Source organism: Neolamprologus multifasciatus, chromosome 14 (genome assembly GCF_963576455.1).
Source record: "Neolamprologus multifasciatus chromosome 14, fNeoMul1.2, whole genome shotgun sequence".
NCBI classification, from domain to species: domain Eukaryota; kingdom Metazoa; phylum Chordata; class Actinopteri; order Cichliformes; family Cichlidae; genus Neolamprologus; species Neolamprologus multifasciatus.
Window position 1 is genome coordinate 27,172,839 of NC_140452.1, and position 26,417 is coordinate 27,199,255.

General features: G+C 39.6%; 1 protein-coding gene across 1 annotated transcript in view; it reads left to right on the top strand.

The window, feature by feature from the left end:
* The window catches only part of zbbx (zinc finger, B-box domain containing), a 102,477-nt gene that overhangs the window by 73,245 nt on the left and 2,815 nt on the right, over positions 1 to 26,417 (top strand). Inside the window, exon 21 of the mRNA XM_085184389.1 lies at positions 1 to 26,417. This exon is cut by the window's right edge and continues 2,815 nt beyond it. Within this exon, the coding sequence (XP_085040515.1) occupies positions 1 to 88 (88 nt within the window). The 3' untranslated portion in view covers positions 89 to 26,417.

Genomic DNA, 26,417 nt, shown 5'->3' on the forward strand with positions numbered 1-26,417 from the left:
AGGCGGGGTCACCGCTGAACAAGAAGAGGAGGAAGAAGATGAGGAGGAGGTGAAGAGAGATCAACAGAGTGTCCTCTTGCTACCCTGACGGACACATGTGCGCGACAGTCATGCAGGCGAAATCCCACAGTGGATGCATTTTTAAATTGTGTTCATTACACTTAAAGGTTGGTGTAGACACCCTTAAACGCATAAGTCTAAACTTTTCTGCAATAATATAAAAAAATATAAATGTAATGCTTGTTGAGCAATGAATAAATGCTGTTTGATTTATTGTTTGTCTCTTTTGTATGCCCTTGTTTGCCATACACCGTGTTTATGTTAGTTCTTATACTGAACAGCAGCTGTGAGATGCATTCCTGTGGATGGATTAGCTAAAGGTACAAAAACAATGCGACTGGCAACAGAAGGGGAGCTGACATGAAGATAAATGGTGACTTTGGCTTTATTCTCAGCAGGAGTCTTCTTGGATCCCTTTGATGGCGTGTTTGTCAGAGTGTGTGCGTGTGCTGTCTGAGACGTGCATTAAAGGACAGACATTGAGGGACAGTTTGCTGCGGTGCCAATTTTACCTGCAGGGGTTTGGAAGAACATTTTTCTCTGTTGTCATCACTTTGTTTCTTAATAAGGTTAGGGTGGCACTAGATCAGGTCAGACTGTCTGCACATGGACACACACAGAGGAGACTCCTGCAGGTGATAAATAATGTCTGTAAGGCAGGGAATAAGAAACTGTGTCAATGCCCGCTGCTGCCATGTTTCTGCATGTGTGTGCAGGAGTGGGAGAAGATAAACACGAGTTGCTGGAACTGGTTTGTTGTCTCCATGGTGAATGTGTACATGTGCCGTTGGTGTTTGTTAGTATGTATGTTTGTGTTTTTCTGCAGCTCTGCTGTTTTCTATTATTCCCCACAGCCAGTCCTAATCTATCACGACTGCCACTGTCCTCAGCTGAGTTCACAACCCACCATTGACTACTTCATCTCCAGCCGATATTTGTGTGAGGTTCAAACAAGGACAAACAGGTAGATACAGCAGAATACCACGCCTGTATAATACTACCAAATACATTCTGTAACTGAGAAGCAGAATGTCAGTCGATGTTAAAGCTTTTTTTTAGCTTGCTGTATGAGCTTGTAGAAATGTTATGGAGGACACGCATGGCCAAAACCCTGATGATTGGTGGCTTGACGCCAGATACTGGATTACAATTTTCTGTATCCCCAACTAAAAATAGGCGTAATACAGCAAAACGTTAACCAAAGTTGTTTATTCTAATATTTAGAACACTCAACACTTTCATACACGAGTGGAGCAGGTTATGCATTTGAGCGTGGGATTTTTGACAAGCAGTCAGACTGTGTGGATAATCACAACCATCAGAGTTCATTATGTGCAGCGGAGTGGTTTGCCTGCCTAGCTCTGTGTTTCCAAAAGAGAGGGTGGGCAGTCAGCATCTCTGGAAGCAGGCTGTAGGTAGCTTAGCCCAGCGGAGGAGTTATTTTATTTTCCTTTTAATTGTGTTTGCAAGATGTACGTTTGAATGAATGCACACACCTAGTTAGATCTATAGCCGCTGTGGATAGATGCTAACTTTGATGGCATTTAGGATGAAGGGTAATTTTTGCACTGCATGTTATTTTGCGTGTGCGTGTGCGTGTGTGTGTGTGTGTGTGTGTGTGTGCAAATGCGTTTCTCTGTGCACACGGCTCTAGTCTTAACTCCAGTCACTATGGAGGGATATAGGGCTATTTTATTTGTCCTGACGTTAATCGCTGGGAGCAGACAGCAAAAGCCCTGTAATCCAACAGCAATCACCACAAGGCTGATTGATAGCACAGGGACAGAGAGAGAAAGACAGAGAGACCAAGAGATAGACAAGGAGAGAGAGGTGAAAAGGGAGATCTTTGTTATTGTGTCCTTCACTGAGTTTATCACTTACTGTTTAGGAGAGGAAAATAACAGAGACATAAATCTGATGGATATCGAACTGCTAGGCTGGGTTTAAACAACTCTGAGATCTCTGCACTCCTTTCCTCTCGATCCTCTTTCTCTTCCTCCTCTCCCTCGCACACAGACACACACATGCATGCAAACAGGAAGACGAAAAAGAGAGCTGACCTTTGTAAGATTTGGAGTTGTGTGTGATGTTGATGCTGTCAGAAAGACAGTGAAACTGGAGGAGTTGACATTTAACTCCACTATATTAACTGACCCTTCTCAGGAACTGGAGTTCAGACTGGGTGCATTACAAAAAACAGGCATGCCAGACTATGAAAGTAACTCATGTTTTAAATATACTTCCTAGGGGTAAATTCACAAGTTTGGGTTTTTCTTTTGTTTTCACGTTGACTTCTGATACATTATTTTAATACTAATTTCAATCTTTAGCTCTAACCCAAAAAACGGTTGAAACTAGTTACTGGTTCGGCTACAGCTCTCCCTCTCCGTCTTTAACTGTCTCTTCTTCTTTAAGTGCACATGTTTTTGTTGTTTTAGTGGTTATTTTCATTGGGTTGTACCGTGTAAGAATTTTGATCCGCTTCCAGATATCTTCCTCGCTTGTCTTCTGATGAAAACCCACTTCAATTTCCTCACCCAGAATGCCCTGAAAAGATTTTCTTGTTTACAGAGTCTCACAAGTCGCCTTTATTGTGCCACGAAGGATGGTAGCTGCATACGCAAGCAACATTTTGAGTCCACAAAGAAACTGAGAAATGGGCAAAATTGCAGAAAAGGCACTAATATTTAAGAATGTTATTTACTCTACTCATTCGCCACTTTTTATGAAGTGTTAGTGGACGCATTTGTAATAGTACTCTTTAATTTCATTTTAATTGTTCTGTGGTCGTCTAGATTGGGGTTGGGAAGCGTCAGCAATGAAGGATGAAAAAGAAGTATACAATCAGGGAAATGACAGTTAAGAAGAAAAAAAATCATTTTGAATGTGTTCAGCATTTAAAGTTTTTAAAAAGCTATTGACAATAAATTAGTTATATTGATTAAATTAACTTGCCCTATTGCCAAAATGTCATGGGCAGACAAAATGCTGTTAGCAGTGGTAGTGAAGAATTGCCTCGAAGTAGCACATTGGCATGTAAACAAATTAAGGTGATACTTGTCTGTGTTTACCACTTAGGATGTTGCAGCTAAATAGCCAATTAAAGGACTAGTGACATTACCAGTGTTCTCTGAATGTTATTTTGAACAGTCATTGAACAAACTAATAAGGAGGCGTGAGCCCAGATTTAAAAGTGAGATAAGAGTAAACTGGTGTGAGCCACACGTGCAGCCCTTTGGTGTCACGGACGCTACTTTTGTACAAAATGAGACGTTTGGCAGATTAAAGCAAAAAACAGCAGAAACTGATATATTAAGGTGTTGGCTCGCCACCAGAACTGCTACCAAAACTGCTTCGTTGCACATTGACATTGATTGTCTGGAACTCTACTGCAGGGAAGAAAGTACCCTCTAAATGATAGTCCATCATCTGGTGTTTTGATGATTGTAGTGGAGAGTGCTGTCAAACACATCAGTCGAAAATCTCCTGTAGGTGTAGAGGATTATGCATTTAGAGGAGGCCTCTCCATTTTTCTGAAAGCCTTAAAGATGTCAAACTGACAGAATATCCTCTGAGATTAGTTTCTTAATCTGTACCTGAAATGCTGTCTCTCCTATCTGATCTTGAGAATATGTGTTGGAGAGTTACATCAGACTTACCGTAGATAGATGGCTAGGCACGGCGAATTTTTATAAAGATGCCCTGCCTCGTGGGACTGGGCGACACGATGGCAGCAACACATCCTTACCATCTATGAGGTTTTGTTCCATAACATGCTTACATGCTTCTGCATGTTACATTTCACTGTATATAATATTCTTATATCTGTAATGTGTGCTGTGAAGGTAAAGCACACGATTCATATTCAAACCGTACAGTGACTCCTCATATTGCACTGCAATCTCAATGTGGTCTTTATGATCCCAGAAGAAACTTAGAAGGGTCTTCAGCAATCGTGTCTGAAAGCATCCAAATTGGTGCCAGGACCCATGTTTCCCAACAATGCAGCGTATTTGTATGAGTCCTCTTCACTTCACCCCTCAGTGGATTTAATGTGGATGATTAGTGACTAGATTAAAGGAAGACAAAAAAAACAAAAGCATGTTACTGTGGTTATAAAACACTCCAACATTACGTAATATTAAAATAACAGTATGACTATATCCTGTTAACCCCCAGGTCTGGCATTGTGTCTGTGTACGTATGTATTGATGCAGAGAGTGCTTAACTACCACGGTCACCTTTGACCCCCCCCTCCCCGAAAAAAGAAATGAAGCGCACTCATTTATATTTTCCTTCCTCGCCTCTTCAAGTATGCTGTGTAGCTCACAGCTGTATGAACAAGCAGCCTGTTTTACTTTTGTGCTTGTCAGGCTGTAGGCATATTTGCCATCTAATCCTGTCCTATGTTGACGGTTGCAGTCTTGCCACCTCATTACAGGTGAAGGAGAATATGTGTTGTCATTGTGAAACATAAAAAAATGCCTCATAGCTTGTAAGTTGTATCAATGGCTGTATGTGCCTACGCTATTAGTCCCGGGCTGTGAATGGATGTCGCATAGCACAGGTATGGAATAACTTTGCAGGCAAATAGCAGAATATAATAAATCTTGTTTATGCTCATATTTTCTTTAACCCGAACCCTGCTTCTTCTTTGGACAGTGTTATTATTTCTCCGTGGCCATGTCCTCACATGTCGCCCAGCTTTAACTTAGTTGTGCCTTGATATAACTTTCAAGGTTATGGGCCTCATCTATACTTAAATGACCCCATATGCTAGAGATGGAAGTACAGTGTGCCCTGGACAAAAGGTTCAGCCAGAGGAAGTTATAATGGAGGGGAGGAGAGAGGGAGATGAAGTGAGAAAATATAAAGAACAGAGGGGTTGAGAAGGTAGAGGATAGAAATTAAGGAAAGGTCAACAGAGGACATGAAAGAAATGGGGGTTGCAGTAGGAGGGAGAGGGCCATCCAGTTTGATAAGGAAATGTATTTTCAACTCTTCTCTTCCTCCCTCTGTCTGTCTCTAGCTCCACCTGGCCCTTGTCCTCTTACACTTATTCCATCACTCCATGAACAGCCATTTCTCCCTAACTACTGCCAGTCAGTCCTCCCCACCCATCGCCATGGTTTCTTCTTCCATCTCTCCCTCTTTTATTTCTCTTTTCCTTAGGCTGGTTTCTATTGCTTCCACTTGTTTTCCCACATCATCTTTCTTTTTTACTTTTAATCCTTCCATTTGTCCCCCCCCCCCCCCCCCCCCCTCCAGTTCAGTGGCAGTCTCCCGGTGCAGTGGTTGAGCCACAGGGACCCGCTGACAAATCGATACATCACTGTAATTAATTCTGCCGACCCTCAAAGTGTTTAACGAGCAGTTCCAACCCCCTCCTCCCTTCTGTCCTCCCCTTGCACGTGGGTTTTGGCGCAGTCCAGTTCAGTGGTTAATGGTGAGGAGGCATCCATGTGCAGCGAAGTGCTGCCACTGTTAGGTGAGGGACGGGAGATGATATAGTTGAAATGTGTGGGTTTGGAGGATGAAGGCAGATTGAAGGTGTTTGGGGTTAATCTGAGAAGCTCACTGGGTGAAGGATTGGTCCAGCTGGTTAATTAGAATGGGTAAAGGCTAGATGTAAAATGTGTGGCCTTGAGAGGAAAGAACCATGTGCCAGACAGAAGTTAGAAATGTATGTTTGTGTGAGTGCTTGTGTGCAAACTGTCTGTATGTGCTGTTAGTTACAGCTTTTCTTTGACTCAACATCACTCAGTTCTGTCTTCAGCCTGGTCCTGCGCTAGAAAAAAGGGGTGCTCGCCCATCACAGATGGTGGGAATCACATTAAGCAAAAGTGAAACAAAGGAATTGATGTTCAGAAAGGTTCCATTAGCAGAGTATTGGCAGGAAGATTTTTAAAAAAAATATCAGATGTAAGTAAGGTGTAATGATAATGAAGTAAAGACCAGAGGGCAGAAAGACAACTACACTCTCTCACTACTTCATTAGTTACACCGGGTTGGACCCAGTTTTGCCTTCAGAAATGCTTTAATTCTTTGTGCAACACATTCAACAAGGTGCTGAAAACATTCCTTGGAGACCCTCAGAGATGTTGATATATTAACATATTATTAACAGATTAACATAATAGCCTCGTGTTGATGATTTTTTATTTCATCATTGTCGAGGAGTACAGTGAACTCTCTGTCATGTTCAAGAAACCAGTCTGAGATGATCTGAGCTTTGTGACATTTGCACGCTATCCTGTTGGAGGCAGCCATCACTTTGGCAGGTCATCTTGACCGCGTCTAAAGTAGAGTTTAGAGTTTTCTGCCATGTAATTGGCTGATTAGCTATTTACGTTAATGAGCAGGTATACCTAATGAAGTGGACAGTGAGTGTATGTTAAGAGAGTACAGAAGGCCAGAGAGCAAATGAGAGATGAGGTGATACTGGGTGATATAATGTGTTTATGAGCCCGGGCTTGGTTTTTGTGTGTGTGTATGTGGTGAGTGTGGGAGATATTATGGATAGTGAATCATTAATATCAGCAGCATAAGACACTAATGAATAACACTGGGATATATTGCTTCTCTCTCCTCCTCTCTCTTACTCTCTCTCTCCTGCAGTGGATTTGTTTCTTCTGGCTTTAATGAGAAACACCTGTTAGAGCTCCTCGTTAGGCATTCCTTGCTCAGACCCCACTAGACTAGTTTCTCTCTGCAAAGTCTGCCCTCGTACGTGTATGTGTGTTACTGTATGCTGATAAATTATAATGCGTTCATTTATAAAATGATCCAGTTTTGAGAATGACATTGTCAAGTGTAGAATACAAAAGGTAAAAAAGTTTTAGTTTATAATGTTAAATTAAAAATGTCGAGAGGGAAAAGGGGGGATGTGCATATGCATGAGATTTTGCAGTAGAGGAAGCTTAGGAAGTGTATTTGCTGTTGTTTTTATTTATGTGAGAGGGGAAATGGGAAATGTATTGGCGTTTTAATGCATGTAATTGCTTTCCCTACATGTACAGCTGTGTATTTAAACAGTGATTATATTTTCCAGCAGTGTTGGGGATTGCAGTTTGAAATTCAGCAATTATACCACAGTTATGAATCCACATTATGTTGCTTTGCTATTTTGAGTGAAGCTTCAAGTTTGATGGAGGGTTTAGTTTAGCCTCTGCATTAAGTGGACAAGCTGATTTTACCTTGGCAACAGGACTAGATGTGTGGGGAGACAGGTTCCACAAAAACAAGAGAGAATGTGGACTCCTGGTATATCCTGGTGTCAAGTCCAATGCAGACATTACCTGTATTGAAAAGACATTTCACTCCTATCCAGACTGTGTAGGACATGACTTTCAGGCTTTTTCACGTCTCCAAGACAATGTAGGACACCTTCTATGTGCCACTCATTCGTCCAATATTTGGTTAAATGAATAACTACTATGTTCAGCAAATAAATAAATATTTCACCCAATCAAAACACAATAAGAATATTCTGCTGAATGGGAAATGCTTACATTTCAGCCATTGTACCTCTGTAGAACAATGATGATGATGATGTTCCTTTCAGCTCTGCAGCCTGGTCAAGTATCATTGTCTCCACACTCACACAGAAATATCAACATGCATCCTTTTTATTAGATTTATAAAGCTGCAGATATGCCTCATTGTGTTCAATCAGACTCTCATTCTTTGTGGAAATGGGTACATGTGCAGAAGCTTAAGTTCCACTGCCACAATTATCCACGAATGGATGTGAGATTGACTAACAAGGGTCTGTTATGCACAGCTGCGGCTATTTTTAGCATATGTTCAACTAATTCATCATGTGTACCTGTAAGCCATCACAGTGGTGTCTCATCATCATTATTAAATGTCAAAAAGATGATTAGTCTGTAGCGCTCATATTGGAAAAAGAGAAGTAATGGCTTAAATGTTAATAAAAAGCACGAGAACATCCATCCATCCATGTTCCTAACTGCTTATCCAATTCAGGGTTGTGGGGTGGGGGCAGTAGAGCCCTTCAAAATAATAACAGAATCATTGAAATTGGCAACAACAACCACCTAAGGTATTACTTTTTCAATGAGAAATTTGTAATGGGTAATTGCTTCATTCTTTCCAAGTCACTGTTTGCGTTATTATGAGTGTGTCAAGACTGAAACAGTGGGGTGTGTGACTGACTGATATATTGGGTATGATGTTCCATATCCCTCCCAAAGCCAGTTGGGTTCATTAACTTCAGCGTGATGATGATGCTGAATGCTGGTCTGTATGACACAAACAAGAGCTGTAGCATATTACCAAAGAAAATGGTCCTTTCTGGGGAAACTGGTATTACCACTGTTGTGTGCTGTATATGAAAGATGGGACTTATGGCCTGATAATTTAAGCAAAAGCATTCATTTCTTTAAAAATGCATTATTTCTAATAGCAAGTGTGGCAAGAAGCTGAAGAAATCAGATTGTGTAAAAGTCTATAGGAATATGACCCTTGGTTTAGTTGTTTTGTGACATCAGTTAACAATTTCCTGATGAGCTTATGGTCTCAGTTGCTAGTTTGAATTCTTAGGCAGGGTTCACAGGGGCACGTCTGAGGCATCAGCAGCCTTGCTTCTCATTCATTTTAAATGGAGCCTGTTGCTGAACTAAATTATGGATCGACTGCTTTGCTTGCGCTGAAAATCAAGAGGAATTAAACTTCTGAGCACCTAGTCAAATCATGTTTATTCAGATGGTCTAGCACGGCTGTTGGCCAGTGAAATCCTGTTATGTGAATATGAGGGGGATCAAACTCATTTAATGTCATGTGCCACATGCAGCCCATTTTGATTTTAAACGTGCTGGACTAGTTAAACTCCTCTCTCTGTCAGTGTAAAGACGTTTAGTGACATATTTATAATCCCTGAGATATGTTAATACTGACTAGCTTGCATTGTGGTGATTGGTTATTATTGCTATGACAATCGTGCCAGCAAAGATCGTACCAAAGAAGCAACACATGTTCCGCCTCAATCCTACCTTACTGAATATAAAGTTGTTTTTTTAAAAAAAAATCCTTTTAATTTATTAATGTACATGGTATAAGGTAGGCTTACCCTCAATATTGTATGAGCCTATTGTGTGATGTCCAATCCATTACATCTGATTTCAAAATACCAAGATGGTGATGACCAGATCCACATTGGAAGTCTTCATTGACCTGAGTGCGATGCCATGTTGGCCATGTCCATCTCTGATAAAAATGACAACACTGAGGGTTGTGTAATATAATCAGACACAATACTGATATGATTGAGACAGTTGTATTTTTTCCATTTTATTTTATTTTCCGATTTGCTTTTTTTAAAAAAAAAAAAAAAGACAAAAAAACAACAACATTTCTCAGTTTTCCTGTTGTTCTTCACACCATTTCACTTGTTTTTTTTTAACCAGTTATCCCAAAACATGTATTATAATCTTCATCATAGCATTTGGTCTTTATTCCCTCAGATTCCTTCATTTGTGGCCTTTAAAAAAAATGTGTTCTCTTGCATTGCTTCACTGTTATGGTCCAGATTTGTCTCCGATTGTTTTGCCTTTCTAACTCTTTCCTAGTCCATACCCACAAACACACACACACACGTACCTCTAGTCTGCCACTTAGAATTATGTGTGTGTGAGACTGCCAATGAGGTGATTAATGACTTGTTTGTTTGTCATTCTTACTATATCCATTCCCTTCATCTTAATTAAAGATATAGCTGCTGATTTGGCAGGACCCACCCGTGTAGTGCTGTTTATACAGCTGATACTTACAATACAGTCTATGCTGTTCACTGTTCAGCTGAAATTCTACAGTAATTTGATGATTTGATGTTTTGCAACTCACTTTTTGATGAAATGATTACTTTTGTGTAGTTCAGACCTTCCCAGAGTTTTAACAAAGCTCCCTGTGAATATACATCGTCTCTCTGTGTGCAGAGTAGCGTTTGTGATAGTTCACATGAGTATTTGTGTACCTGTATGTGTTTGTTGCCTTTATTATCTTTCCTTGATATTCTTGCAGATGTTTTAGCATAGTTGGATCCACCTGGATTTGGCAAGGAAACCTTTGGGAGATTTTGAAGAAGAAGAAACTAAAAATGTAATTGAAATCTAAACCATAAAGAAATCTCTGCTGTATCCAAAATATAAAAGTGACACTGAATATTTAAGGCCATTTTGATTTTTACCCCGTAGCCCTAAACAACATAAGTTGACCCAAAATCTTAACTAATATAGAAGTGATTGAAATGTGTTCAGAATTTGGCATTTGTATGAGATTAATCTTGTAAATTATGACACACTGCTCTCCCATGCATAAGCTCCCTTTATAAGTATGCAGATATTGGATACTGGCGCTATATTTACTTGGTATTGAATCTCTATCCAAAATTAGCAGTATTGCACACAACTGCTTTTCACCTTCTGTGTCGAGGGCGTCGATTATTATCATTTGTAAAACCTGCCAGATCAACAGTCTTTGCCATGATTTTTGTGCCAAAGCATACCAAGAGACACCGTTTGAATAGAAATTTTGTAAAACCTAAAATACTAGATTTCTGATTTTCACAAGCTATAAACTATAATCAAAACAGTTCAACATCTAAACCTAAACAAGGGTTGAAATATTTCACTTTCTGTCCAATTAATACAAAACATATGAATGTGAATCTTTGTGAATGAAATTAGGAACAAAGTAAGATTTTTTTTTTTTCTACTTTTTTACATGTACTAGTATTTTGGTGAAATCTGGGGCAAAGTTTACAGTCCTGGTATTCATGTACAGCATTCACCAAAAAGTTCTGAAGGATGCATTTTGTATTTACCGCTGCTGAAGAGAAACTTTGAGACGGGCTTTTATTTGAGAATGACCTTTATTTTCCATCATGTTTTAGTACAAGTCTCAGCTGTTTTGAAATACTCCTGTTTGCTTTGTACATTTGCCCGCACCGCTTCCTTTTAATGTAATTTCAACTTTCCCTTCATGTTGTTATGAAAAATTCAGCTCCATTCAGTGGGTATGATAGTTCAGAGAGAATACAGGAAGTAGTGTGCCCTTAATGTAGCAAGGCAGACAGAGAGATGTGGTGGAGGCAGTGAATGGGTATGCAGTGTATCTGATGTTCTCTCAGAAGTTTGCTGGATTCCCAGATATTGGAGAGGGTGAGAATTTGAAATCCTGCCGCTGAATTGCTTTGTTTGGCCCTTTTGGCATGCTAACAGGCACAAAAACATTCACACCTTTGGTTCTTTTACTTAAAATGCATTGTTTGGGCCTTTAGAAACACACATAGAACATGTAGTCCATGTAGGACAAGCAAGGCCCTCGCTAGCTGATTTTAACTAACCGATGAACCACCATACCCAAAAACTTCAAAACACAGGAGTAAAAATGGACCCCGTGGCAGTAATGCAACTGTGTTTTAAACAGAACACAGTGTTTCTGTCTCCCTGACTGAACTGTACTTAAACATAAAAAGACTTTTTGTGTTTTTCTACGAACTTGTATGCAAGCTGCTGGGTCCCCATGTGGGAAGACCATGTGGAACTCAGTGTGTGTGTGTGTATACAAGCGTGTTTGGTGCAGCGCTGTGTTAAGGCTAAACACACTTAAGGCTAAGCAATCAGTGAGTAAAGTTTCCCCGCCGCTGTCATTAAAGCTCCACATAAAAGCTTAAGCTGCTTTTATCCTTCCAAGGAAGAAAGGGAGAATGTCAGCACATAATTAAATTAGATGAAAGGAGGGGAATTAGAGGCTTCCTCCTCTTTAAACACAAACGACTTAATCAGAACCTTGGGCTAAATGAGAGACAGACGGCTACATGATCACGGGGAGGATAAACATCCATCTCCTTGTCTACATCGTTTTTGCTGTTTCACTTTTCTTCCCCCGCCCTGTCTTTATTATCTCTCTTACCTGCCGTGTATGTAACAGAGGCAAACGTACAGAACATTTGCCGGTCGACATCTCTGGATTTTGCTTCCTCTCACTGCATTCTGTAACCACCATCCCTGTGTTTGTACAATCGGTTCAGCTGTTTGTTCTAAAGCATACATATGGATTCTTTGCATCCTCCATTTTCCCGTTCTCATCCCACAAATTCTACTCTGCTGGAGTGTTTTCAAATTCATTTTGAAGAAAAAAAAATTGACCTTGAATTCTCCATCCACAGCATGCAGAATTTCGAGAGTAAGAAGCTGTTGGACCCTGATGTATAAGCCCTTATTGATTTTGGAATATGAATTTCATCATACTAGACATTGATTTGTTTCATGTACCCCCACAGAGAATGGCAGTTTATTTTGTGTGATGCTTATAACCACTGATTGAAGGACAGGATGATGCAATGGAGTGCATCAGAGTTTAAAAAAAGAAGCTTCTGTGATTTTGTTTGTTAGACTGAGCTCTGCCTTTAATGTCTGGCAAGGCTTTCACTCTGAAATGAGATCCACTGACACTAATTGATGCTAATGAAGTTATCAGGAGGAAAGTCTTATATTTTGCATGGTGGTACCATCTGTAAACTCTAAGTATTTAACAGACAGAGGATTTGGAATGCAAATTAGTATTTGCAGGACTACCAGCTTTTAACATATTGTATTTCTGTGTTTTAGTAAGCTACAGTTGTGGTCAGAAGTTTACATCCACTCATCATGGGCATGATCATCGCAATAATAAATGTTTTAATGAGTTCTTTGAACTGTTCTTTTTCCAGGGTGGAATGATTGTACAGCATTCATCTTTAATGGAAAAAAAACCCAAACATGAATTGGATGCACCCTGTTGCTTTTACAGTATAATACTTGTAATAAAAGTACAGTAACAGTAATTAGTGACTGAGTAGCCCGGAGCGTTTCTCTTGATTTCTTTAGTCAGGGTAAATTCATTCACCTGCACAGATTAGCTAAACAAACCCTGACAACCGAGTGATAATAGTTGATTAAATGTTGTAAGTTTCACCTTGACCAGGTGTTTTTGGTAGCCGTCACGAAGCTTTTCACAAATACATTCTGGCTGGATATTAGACCGATCATGTTGGGAGAATTAGTAGAGTTCATTTAAATTATTCCTGACATGGATCTGACAGAGTAAAGGTCGGGGCTTTTGGATGGCCACTCCAGAAGCTCAATATTAGTCTTATCTATTCCAAAACCAGTTTTGATATGATTTTCAAGTCATTGTTCTGTTGGAAAAACTGTTTCAAGTATCAACTGCCTACCTTTTTTTTTTTTTGAATTAGATAAGATGCCAGAAGATACCAGACCAAAGCTTTTTTTTCCCATTAAATCCTTATGCACACGGCCAGCCTATTTTCATTTCCATTATTTTGTCAGATCCGCTAGCATGCTTTATTTACTCACAAGGTGTCCTTTGTTTTCAGTGCACCCTGACGCTCTGGTTTATAGCTTTCCTTAGATGGGTCTGTCACTACTGGCTCATGCTTTGTCAACATGCAGGGTTACTGTTGGAAAGGGGTATTTTTCAGTCGACCTAAACCTCACCAGTGGAAGCAACAAAATATGAAAACAAAGTGAAAAGTGCAAACATACAAAGGACTCCCCAACCTGCTAACACTGATATTTTTTTTAGATCTCTAAAACAGAACCTTTTTTCTCGGCTGTGAGAGTGCATCAAGGAGCAGTGGCAAAGGACGGCTTTTGCGTAATGGGGAGATTCAGGTACCATCTAACAAAAATCAGGAACAGTACAAAAAAGCTGTCCATCCAGACAGAGCAGGCAAAATGGAGGAAAAGCTGATATGGCTACCATTTAAAGAAAAAAAGGATGTGTAAAGAGAGTGGGGAGAGGGGGTTTGATTTCTCCTTAACTACACACCTGCAAAGTTCCGTGCCTGTTTTTCAGTCGGTGTCCCAAAGAACATTTATTTATTGAGGCAGCCTCACTGTAGCAGCTGGTAAACAGAGTCAGCTTTGGTGGGGAGAGTGACTCTTTTATTTTCCAGGATTGTCTTGCTTTACAGTATTCCTCTTCATTTTGCCTTAATTGGTGATCTGTTATTATTTATTTTATTTTTAAACATGTTTTTTACTATTTCCCTGATTACGTCCCTAAACGGGAGTGAGAACTTATTTGTCTGGGTTTGCCTCGTGTGTGTGTGAGGGTGCATGTATATGTGTTTCAGGGTAAAGAGCTCTTGTCCCACCAACTTTATTACAGACCTGAGGAAAGCCATGAAAGTGCTAATTAGCAGTACACAGAGAAGTAGTCCCAGCGGCCAATCGAATCTGCTTTTGAAACCGTTTCCCCCTGAGATACCATGGAAACAGGGTGACTCAGTAACTAAGGTGATGAGATATGATATCATCTATAAGGGTTCCACATCAGTGCAATTTTCTTTTATATGTCAAATCAGAGGAAAGAAAGTTTTTTTTTTCAGTGTTGTGATGTGAACATATTCTCTCCTGTGCGTCTTTTTTTGTGACGATTTTTGGCGGTTCTTGTTTTTTTTCATGTGCCCATTAATATTTTCAAAGGGGAGATGTTCAGGAAGGAGTTCATAGATTGAGGCAGGTTCATTCGGAGTGCATGTTGTAAATGAGCTTTTGTTTTCCACAGACAGATACCAGCAGACAGTTTCTCACAGTTGTCTGTACACTAACACTGTCCATACACACGGTACCTTCCTTGCTTGCAGACTTGCTGATACACACAGGGGGAAAAAAATGAAAAAAAGCGAGGAGTGCGCTGGTTGAAATTCGTGATACAGATTTACAGGGAGATGAGTTTTGCAACTTATTTGGACATCGCAGCAGGAAACACACTGTGACGTATCTTCTTCATAATACTATATACACAAAACAATATCAAAGTAAATGAAATGGCTGATATATGGAGAATGAGCGGACAGGCGAGAAGGACATGCAAAGAAAGCAGGACAACATTTCAATGCATGCATCTCTCTGAAGACGACGGCATCCTCTCTATCTGAACTTTGAATGTGCGTACGTGTGCACCCATTTGTGCATGTGTGTGCCTGTGTGGGTGAGGCTTTGCTGTAACATTTGTGGAATCAGGGAAGAGATCATCTCTGAACATAGGTTTGGGAGTACATCTTCAATTTATCTATTATTCATCTGCTGATCTATCTATCCCCCATCACTATTACAAAGGTCAAGCTGTCCTCACATGTGCTGTGTGCACTCCCCAAACAGAAGCTCATCAATAAGTGTTAAAGGATAGCTCAATATTGTGCTGAAAACATTCTGCTCTACAGGCTGTCGAGCCACTGACCGAGGTGGCAAGACAAAATTAACTGTTCTTTTAGGAGACAGAACAGGAACTAATATCAGAGGGGTTGTAATGTAATGACTAATGACAACATTTCACCCTTTTTTCCAACACTTTTTAATTATCTCAGTGTCCTAGAACAGCCCTGAAGTACCCATTTATAACACAGCCATGAATGTTTAACCACGCAGATATTGACACTTGTAAATGACAGTAAATCACAACCCCTCTTTCTAATTGGACTGGCATTTTGAAGGTCAAAGTTCAGGTATCTGAAGATTGAACCTGGGGTCATTGTTTTTTTTTACATCTGACAGAGAGTGGATTTATTATTCTCAGAAGATACAAATAAAGATCTCAGCAGATCTATGCAGCGCACTGCTGTGAGAATTAATAGATCTCAGAGGAATGGAAATGCAGGCCTCGCAAATCTCAACAAAAACAAAAGAATGGAACTATTTGTTGCTTTGAGGTTGTACTTGATCTCCATTTTTAACCTAGTCTAGCTAATGTTTTAGTAAACATCAAAGAATTTGTACACAGTAATATTACAGAGCAGCAATTCAAAACGGACCGGATTGCAACATATCATGATTTTGTGACACTGGTCTTTTATTGTTTTATGTATACGGGCTGCCTCATCTTGCTGCAGATGCATGAATGCCTGAAAAACTGTAAAATCTTATTACTTCAAAAGTACTCATCAGAATATTTGGCATTAGCTGACAATGACAAGTGGTGGAGGAACTTTGCACAACTGTTCCTTTAGTAAAAGCAGTAATACCACAGTAATAAAACGCCTCACTACACGTACACTTTAGAAACTTTATTAAGGAGAACGATGTTCCCATCAGTGTTATATGGGTTATTATTGCTGCTGTCTAAGCTTGAGATAATTTTGTGAGTGTTGATGTTTGTCTGTCTCTCTGTGTTAGCCCTGTGATAGACTGGCAACCTGTCCAGGTTGCACCCCACCTCTCCCCCTGTGATAGCTGGGATATGATCCCGCCCTCTCCCGCAACCCTGAATTAAATAAGCGTAAGAAAATGGATGGATGGATATTCAATTGAATCAGTTATAATAATACATCATGTTATATAAAATCATGCTTTTGTAATGTGCATGTGCTCAAGGCTGTTCTTGCTAAAGTACTAATGAAGTCTCATCACACAACACTCTAACTCTTCTACGTCAAGGTAGCCAAGGTGGTCAATAAGAAGAAAAAACTTAACTGTTAAGATCATAAATCAGATGAATCATAACAGTGATAAGTCAAAATTGTTGTCAGAGCAGTAAAAATAGAGTCAGGAGCAGCCAATCTCTTGCCAAAGAACACAGGTTTATTTAAAGTGTGCATGTGTAAACAGACAGGAAAAAAAACATGGGGCAGAAGGACCCAAATTTCGCTTGATAGGAAGCCAAGTAATAATGTATTAATAATATGCACGGCAGCATGCCATATGAAACATGCTGTTTTAATAGAATACTACTACTCGAAGAATACTACCAATACTACTTCTAGTTTACACAATCAGTCATGGACAGAAAGGTCTTTTATTTCTTCTTTTATCTGATGTGAGTGAATAAAATAAATCACAGTTGTACGTTTCTGCACACAAACGTTTATGAAATAATAAAAGTCATGGGTAAACTGAGCGTAAATCTTCCTGCACTAGCTCCTATGGGCAGTCTTGTTGAGAAGCTCCAGCCTCACAAACACACTATGGGCATGTCAATTTCTCGATAAGACACGCTCAATAGTAAAATTGTTTGAAGTAGGATACAATTAGCAACATAAGAGAAATTGATCAAATGAGGCGGGAAGAAAACAGTGTTATCTGAGAAACTGTCAATGGTAATGCATGCACAAAGGATGTAAGCATGAGGCAAGAGAAATGTGCTTACACTGAGCTGAAAAATAGATGACTGCGGTGAAGAAGTGGAAAAAACTGAGAATTAAGCAAGAACGATACAGCATGGAAACAACATCAACAGATTGATTTTCACTAGCAGAAACTGTGTTGCCTTAACTATTCAGGCGTTCCAAAAGCATCAGAGACTTTGTACATAAATACATTTGGACAAATTTGTTTTTGTTAGAGGTGCACATTGTGGTCCAAGTGTATCAACTCAACACATTGAGAGCACCCATTGCTTAAACATCAATCTTTTTTTGTTTAACCCCATGTTTTATCAGATGTTTTGTGAAAATACCAGAACCAGAACATTTTAACATGTTTAAACAATGTGTTAAAAAGTTAAGAAGTAATTTCAAATATAAAAGTACTTCCAGCAGTGAAAGAAATGATCAAGACAAAATTATTGTGATTAGCTGCAAGATGATGCTACTGCTAATAGTTTCTGTTGTTGATTATTAATAAGCCTACAGTAGATCAAATATACTACTATTCCCTATACTATATATTTGGTTACTGCCATCTCAAGGGCTTAAGTTTAATGAATGAAATGAATCTTTAACCAGTAGCTTACCGGTCGTGTCCTGTCATTGTATGCATTGAAATTTGCCTATAGTCTTGATGCCAGCAGCTGGGAACAATGAGACAGTCAGTAGATCATCATGAAGTGGCTGCAAAATAATGTTACACCTAGCAAAATGGCAATGAAGCTGAAACAAACCAGTGGATGTAACCTGTTTGTAATGCTGCAGGCCCAACTCAGAGTATATGTACAGGCAGCTGGACAGGTTTTAAATGAGTATATTAGAAACAAAATGGGAATAGCCACAGTTACAGTAACATATGCTACAAAAATTACTCACACTAGCTACAGTCCCCAAGCATATTCAGCCTTGTTTTCCCATAGATTTTGTAATGTGCTTCATACACTCATTATGTCCGAGGAATGACTGTGCAGCATCTATCGTTAATGACTTTAAAAACACAAGAACTGGGTGCAAAAGTTTGTATTTATTTTGGATTTTATGCCCAAACTTCTGATTACTACTGTTGTTGTTTGTTTGTGATTAACACCTCTAAATTAGCGCCATCCCACTGAGTGGCAAATACGTCTCCATTATAGTGTGATATTAGACAGAAATGTCAACCTGCTACACTCACTACGTCTCCCCTTTCAGTATGACATTGCACTGTAAATCTTTTTTTTTCTCAAGTTTAAGTCAAACATACAAACATACCAATGAAACTTATTTATGCTATTTAAGAGTGTTAAGGTCTTTCTCTATAAGCTCTATCCTGGTCCTTAATCCGTTCAAGTGAAATCAGCTGTCCGAAACCTGGGTGTACTATTTCACCCTAATCTCACCTTCGAGAAACACTTAAACAAGATCACCCAATCAGACTATCATTCATGCTTTCATTTCCTCCTGCTTAGATTATTGTAATGGTCTTTTAATAGGTATTAATCAGAAAGCATTAAACTGAGTCAGGTGGTGGAAAATGTAGCAACCAGATTTCTTACAAGAACCAAAAAAACTGAATATGTGTAACTGTGTAAAAGAAACTGAACATATCACACCAGTCTTAATGACTCTGCACTCGCTGCCCATTACTGTTAGTGTTAATTGTAAGATTTTACATGTTACCTTTAAAGCCCTACATGGCCTGGCTCTAGAATATATACTAAAACTGCTGTTTCCGTACCAACCAGGGCACAGGTAAAAGCCCGTTAACTATTCCCACCTCAAGCTAGACAAAAAGGTGATTGACTGTTTGCCGATTAGGCCTCCTCAGTTGTGGAATGACCTGCCTGAGGAAATCTGGCTCGCCTCATCAGTGTCTTCATTTAAGTCACTGGGTTGAGTCATTTAGATCATAAAGCTGTTTTTTTGTTTAGTTTTTTGTGGTTAGAATAGCTTTTATTATTCTATTCTATTGGAATCACATTGGATCTTGCAGTCTTGTGTCGCCTTTTATGTAATTTCTTCATGATGCCTTTTCTAGGAAGCACTTTGTAATGCTGGTTTTGATACATGCTATACAAATGAACTTTATTATTATATTATTATTATTTGACTGTCAGTAGCTGAACGTGGGAAGCAGAACTCAAAATAGCACATTGTGTTCCTAACTTTTACTGATCTCTTTGTCAACCTGGTGGATCGGACAGACAACTATCTGTCTGAATCCATGTTTTCAAGCTGCAGTTCCAAGGCAAAAGTGATTAGCTATGGCTTTGGCAGATACAGTATGATAATATGCTGATATTTCTTCTAGCTTATTAAAAACACCATATGGACGTGCTAGCAAGGTTAAAAACGTGATCACCTTATTTATGTGGCGGTGAACATGTTTGATGTGTTTACCAAATATTTGCCCACATTCAGCTGACATGCAGCAACATTAGCTTTCATCTCGTTTTTTTCTAATTACCAGACAAATCTAATCTAATGTTCACCCTTCATAATAAGCTCTCCACCAAGTGCCGAAGTAAATCTTCAGCTCTTAAGCCCCCAAATGCTCCACAATGTTCTCCACTGTGTTTATCAGCTTTGTCTGTGTGCTGCTCAGTGGTGGGCAGGTGGTGCACATGGGGTTTTTCCGCTCTGTGCAGTGACTTGAAATGTATCTGAAAAGAACAGCAAGGCTACATCAAAAGATTAAAATTGAGGGCTGTAAATCAAAACAACTATCAAAAGGTGATGAAAAACTGTGCAAAGCTGAGAGGAATTGCAGAGTGGATTTATGATGCTCTGTGACATTGCCTACATGGGCTACGTACTTCAATTTACATGTAGTCAGTTGGGCAGTTATTCATGAAAAAATACGTTAATGCCGCTTTACATTTTAAAATTCTTGAGTTACAAGTGCAAATATGTCTGCAGAAGATCAACCAGACGGCTTTCTTTCTAAGACAGAGGTTTCAAAAGTTAAAAATCTAATGACTGCTGCAGATAGAATTCTGGTTAAATGCCCAGATAAGTGACTTAATCTTTATGTTTCAGAAGTCTTTCACTGATACTGACTCATGCACCATCCATGTCTTTGTAGCTTTAATCCTAATTTATTCTGTCTCTTCTCTTTTACTCACATTTTTCCTTGATTATCAGAGTGGATTTAAAGTAAAAGGAAAGAGAGATCCACTTGGATTCACCTGGTCAGTCTGTTTCTAAACTAAGAACTTGTGTTCTTAATAGTTTGCACTGCAAAGAGGGTGAGAGGGTGACCAAACAGCTGGGGTCTTAGCCAAGTTTCAGGATCAGCTGTGAACGAGTGAACGATTTGTTAAATTGTTGTACAACAAAGTTCCAGTGAGCTGGACAGTAAGAAAAGAGAGCTTGCTTTCATTTTTTTTCTTATTCTTTTTGCATTATAGAGCTGTGCTATGCTTTGTGTGAAGCAATCTTTTGTAGTTTCAAGTTCAAGCTTTTATGTTCAAGGTGTTATTACTTTTTTATAACTTTCAAGGTTTGTTGAGTTTTACCTTATTCCCCAGTGCTTGTGTGTGGGGTAGAGGAGCCATGCATTCATAATGCATTTGTCTTTTTTTTTCATAATGCATTTGTCTGCGTGTGCGTATGCAAACATGTGTGTGACTTCTGTTTGTTTGCAATTCATTATTTGCATGTTTGTGTAGCTGAGCCTCAAACTGCTGTGTTAATTAGCCTAAAATTAATTGTGCAATATGTTAAAGACAAGTATGCTTAAGACTTGACTGCATCTGGTTATGTGTTAAAAAGGCTGTAAGATTGTGACTGGTGAAGGACGAAAACAATCGGGAAACGTGTTTGTTTCTCTGTATCTTTAGCTCTGCGGTTGTGCTAGAGGACTCCCAGTCTTTGCATGTTTGCAGATATTATAGCTCAATATTAATCTTGCCAACTCTTAGTTAGTTAATTAACGACCGATCATCTACTTTTATATCAAAAAAGGGCATCTACAGAGCAGTAACTTTCAATCTGACATTGCCTCTCCTCAACTGGTCGCAGCAGATGGCCACCCCTTCCTAAACTGGTTCTGCTGGAGGTTTCTTCCTGTTAAAAGGGAGTTTTTCCTTCCCACTGTTGCCAAAGTGCTTCCTCATGTGGGGTTGTCTGATTGTTGGGGTTTCTCTGTATTATTGTAGGGTCTTTACCTTATAATATTAGGCATCTTGAGGCCACTGTTGTTGTGATTTGGTGCAATAAAAATAAAAATAAACTGAATTGAATTAAATTGTCCAGCAACAGTTTCAATATTAAAATTATATATTAGCATACAAATGATGATGATGAAATTTAGTTATATTTTGCTACTAATAGTTTTACTTACGTAGGATTTTGTTTAGACATGTTTGTGCATCCCTTTTTTTTTTTTACACAATACTGCTATTTTTAATCTAGTAAAAATAAAAGCTCAAATTAAAAGTATGTAAAAGATTAATATATCTCTTTACCCACAATGCAAATGCGTTAAATATAGCAGGATCCTGTGCAATACCATTTTTCTTTACCAGTTTTCCCGCTGGTCCCTGGTGCCCCACTCTGCCATCACATTTGAAAAATCCCCTGCCAGATTATAGTCAGGAGGAATTGTCTGTGCAGTTCCTTTCAATATGACAACAGTACAGAGGTGGCTGCTTCAATGGAATTATTGCTTCTCGAGCCAATACTAATTTAATGCTGGTATTATATTGTTACAAATATCAAATCAGTTAAGATGAAAGCACATCTTGAGTGACTCAGGTAAAGCATAAGCAGGGCACAGGTGTCTGTATAACAGAATTTCCATCACTATATGTATATGCATCTGTCACATGTAATGTAATCAGATTGTCAACCGCATTGCGGCTTCTGGACAGCTCACGCTGTAACATCTGCTACCGTCCTGATTCACTTAATGTTTACTACCCATGATTTGTCTGGCACTGACAATTTTGTTGTCTTGACTGATCTCAAACTTTAATATCATTACATAGCATGGTTTTGATAGGCTGTACAAGGTGGACCAACAATTATGATGATAATTTTCATGCACCTGTAGTAGTTCATGTGTTTAGCTTTAACACTTTCTCTTTCTCCGGCATACTTTTTGCACAACTTACACCGTTTAAACATGCAGCTTTTTCTCCATATATTTGTACTTCTTCCAAAATATAAAAGCGCATTAAAAAAACAACATTACGTTCTGGTGTAGTCAGTTACTCTGCATAATGCCATATAATCTTGTCACATGGGATGAATAGCACAACTAGGAAAGACCTCAGTTCATTAGGACAGCACAACACTGTTGTAGATTGTATGAATTGGTCCTGTTAATGCTAAATTGCCATGCATTTGCATCATACATAAATAAAGCTGTATTTACTTACTTCTAAGGGAAATGGAATATTTTGTGCAAACAAAATACTGCCTCTGTGCAACATTAAAAGCCTTTGACTGGACAAACACTGTTTTGAAGCCTCTACAAAATAACAGTAATTTTCTGTTTTTAGTGGGGGATCAAAAAATAGTCCGATTTCTTTCGAAGCCACGCAATGTTATACATTGCCAAGTTAGATATGTGTGTACATTTTTTCTTGGGTGTTCATGTGAAATGACATCCATCCATTTTCTTAACCACTTATCATCGGGGATGGGGTGGAGCCCAGACCCAGCTGTTGCGGGGTGAGACGGACACCCCAGACAGGTTAACAGTCTAACAGAGAGATAGACAACCACATGTGCTCACATTCACACTTACAGCCATTATAGAGATCCAACGTGTCAACGTTAGCCCTGCGATAGGCTGAACTGTGCAGGGTGTATCCTGCTATTCACCCAGCAGAATAGGTTACAGCCCCTCTGCAACCTTGAGTTGGATAAGCAAATGAAAATGGCTTCTGGCAGAGGACCTGAGCTTGAGGGTTAAAAGACTCCCCGGACAGAGAGTGGGAAAGTTTTATATATTTGGAGGGCATGCTTTTTTGAGTTGAGTTTGCATGCTCTCCCAGTGTTTGGGTGGTTTCTCTCCAGGTACTCTGGCTTCCTCCTCTGCTGCAGAGACTCAGGTCTTTTGGAGTGAAGGGCCCACTCCTGAAGACCTTCTATCACTCTGTGGTGGCCTCAGCCGTCTTTTATGGTGTGGTCTGCTGGGGTGGCAACATCTCTGCCGGGGACAGGAAGAGACTGAACAGGCTGATCCGCAGGGCCAGCTCTGTTCTAGGATGCCCTCTGGACCCACTGGAGGTGGTGAGTGACAGGAGAATGGTGGCTAAGCTGTCATCCCTGTTGGACAACATCTCCCACCCCATGCAGGAGACTCTGACAGCACTGAGCAGCTCCTTCAGTGGCAGGCTGCGGCGCCCACGGTGTGGGACGGAGAGATTTCGCAGGTCTTGCTGTCAGACTCCACAACAAAGACTTTTGCAGCTGATCAAACCCACACAAACCCACACAAACCCACACATGTGCAATAAGACTAAGTGCAATACTCTTTTCTGCCAAAGTTGTATTTTTACTCAGTTGTATATAGCATTTGTATTCTATTTTTATCCTATTGTATATTTTATTTTATTCTATTCTATTGTGTATAGTATTTTATATTATTCTATTCTATTCTGTACAGTTGTGTACAGTATATTATATTAGTCCGGTGTTGGCAGCGATACAGACACTGTCGTGGTGAAGATAGAGCTAAACAGTTAAAGCAAAGCTGTGGAGTCACTGGTCAATCTACCTTAACACCCTCATCTATGGCCATGAGCTTTGGGTAATGATCCATCAAATGAGAGTGTGGATACAAGCAGTGGAAATGAACTTCTTCCACAGCACGTCTGGGCTCTTCCTTACAGATAAGGTGAAGAGATGCAGTAAGTCATTCAGGTGGGGTTACAAGAATGGGGCTACAAGCAGAGCTGGAACGAAAAGGAACCAGTTGAGGCGGATTAGGCATCTAATTAGCTGCTGCTGCCCCTGCGACCTGGAGCCAGATAAGCAGTGTAAGAATCACTCTTTGATATAGAAAATTACTTATCATTACATTTATTTCAGGCTGCTGAACATAATTTCTGTCATTCCTCCTCCTCGTTGTAAAATTTCTAGCCAGTGAAATGCATCAGCTTTCTGGCTGAAATAATTTCTGATCCTGTGTGTTGACGACTGGAGCTGATTGTTTCTTGATAACAATCCTTTCTGGAATATTCTACAATGTTCCACTTGCATTCCTCCATTCCGTTTGTCTGAATCTGCCCCAATCTGTTTTTACTTTCAGCTTCCAGCCATGGCCGTGTACGCCTCACTGAATTTCCAAGTGCTGGGAAATGGTCCCCCTCTTGCTAATGAATACGCCTTTTTGGCTACGTGTTGTGCTGGAAACTGACTGAATGGTTAGATGCAAAAGCCTCAGACAACAAACCTCTGATACACACATGCACGCCTTTGCACATAAATGTGCACAGTTGGTATCCTTTACGGAGGGAGATCCTAACTAATGAAGGCTCTTTCTTTTAATGGCAAGTCAATGAGGCGTCCGAGTCTCAGTCTGCAAGAGATTCATGAGTGTGAGTTTGTGTGTGTGTGTGTGTGTGTGTATGTGTGTTCTTTCTGTCAATGGGAGTAACAGATATTTGTAACAGATAGCGCTGAGTTAAAGTGCTATGAATGAATGCTTAGGGTGATTAACATAGACCATAGTATCTTAACGTCACAGTAGCTGTTGCGCTAACCAAGCATCTCATGTAATATTAGATGCAAACAATGGCAGTTTATCATAAAGCTATTAACCACTACATTAAAAATCCTGCTTGATACCGTGTTTAGCCTTTCCTGTTGCATCCAAATAGCTCTGACCAGCAGAGCTTGGAGATGGGACCTTTGGAGGGGATTGCTGGCAGTTCATCTTTTTTGGGTCCTGGTGGGCGGGGCCTGAATTTTTATCAAAGTTGGGATCTGGTAGGTTTGATCTGAAAGGGGAAGCTGCTGCCAGACCCACATTACCTAAGCAAAACTTTGCATTCTAACCAGATAGGTTTACTTCTGGCCTGTTAATACCTTGAATAATGTTGTTTACATCTTACCTGTAGATTTCGATGTTAAAGGAAACTTCATCTGAAGTAAAACATGTCCATAAAAACTACAGATGTTAGGATTTAACCATCAATTAACCAATGAGTATTTTTGGAAGTATCCTGAATAGTTCCAAGGAAACAGACTGTGGAAGGAACGGTCTGGGGAACTCCTGAATCTGACTGTCAGATCCTCAGTAGAGGAGCTAAATCTGGAGGCTCAGGGGAGAGCCTCACCCCTGACCATTAGAGTTAGTTAAAAAGTTTTTGCAGTGCCAATACACCTGGGGGCATAATAGATCCTCCCTAAGATCCTGAAGGCGCTGGGTATTGTGGCTCTTATCTTCAGTATTGCATGGTGGTACTGGCATGTTGGTTGTACTCTCCTTTTTTCTTTCTTTTTTTGTTTTAACACAAGGAATTGAATGCTTTGCTATGACCATTAGGGTATTCCATTGTATGGTCCACCTTTAGATTAATTAAGGTGTCAAACATAGGATCAAGAAGAAGTGCCGAGTGCATTTTGAAGTTGGGGAGGGATTGTTGGTTTAGTGATACCTGAGCAGTACAAGCAAAGTATTTGGTTTGCAGTCTCTTTAGTGCCTGTTTTGTAGAGCTACATGATTAAATGTTCTGCAATGATTGGAGTGTAAAGGTTACAAGAAAATTTATGGTGGAAAATGAATGAAAAGATTCACTCATATCATCTCTGCTGATTTTTATCAGACATTCTGAACTTCTATCGCAAGCTGTAATTTCCCCCCACAAAAGAAACAACAAAAAAAATGGAAGAAAGAAAAGAAGTGGTGACTGTTACATAATACTGCCTCTCATAAGCAGCTCAAACAACACAGTGTCAGCATGAAAATGGCTGGACCAGAAATGCCATAATCATTCTGGATCGCAGCTTACAACCTCATCAACTGCCATCACACACAATTACAGCCCACTCAATTTACCCAGCAACTATGGAAAAAGACTAGAGCACTAAAGACATCCCTGAGCACCCTAATTAACACTTTCAACTTTAACACAAAAATTAAAACCAGTGAATTGGCAAAGTGAATAACAGACACCACAGCACAGAATAGTGTCTCCCTCTCTCTGCTTCCCTGTTGGCTTAAATAAACAAGACTGTTTTTTTCTCTTGG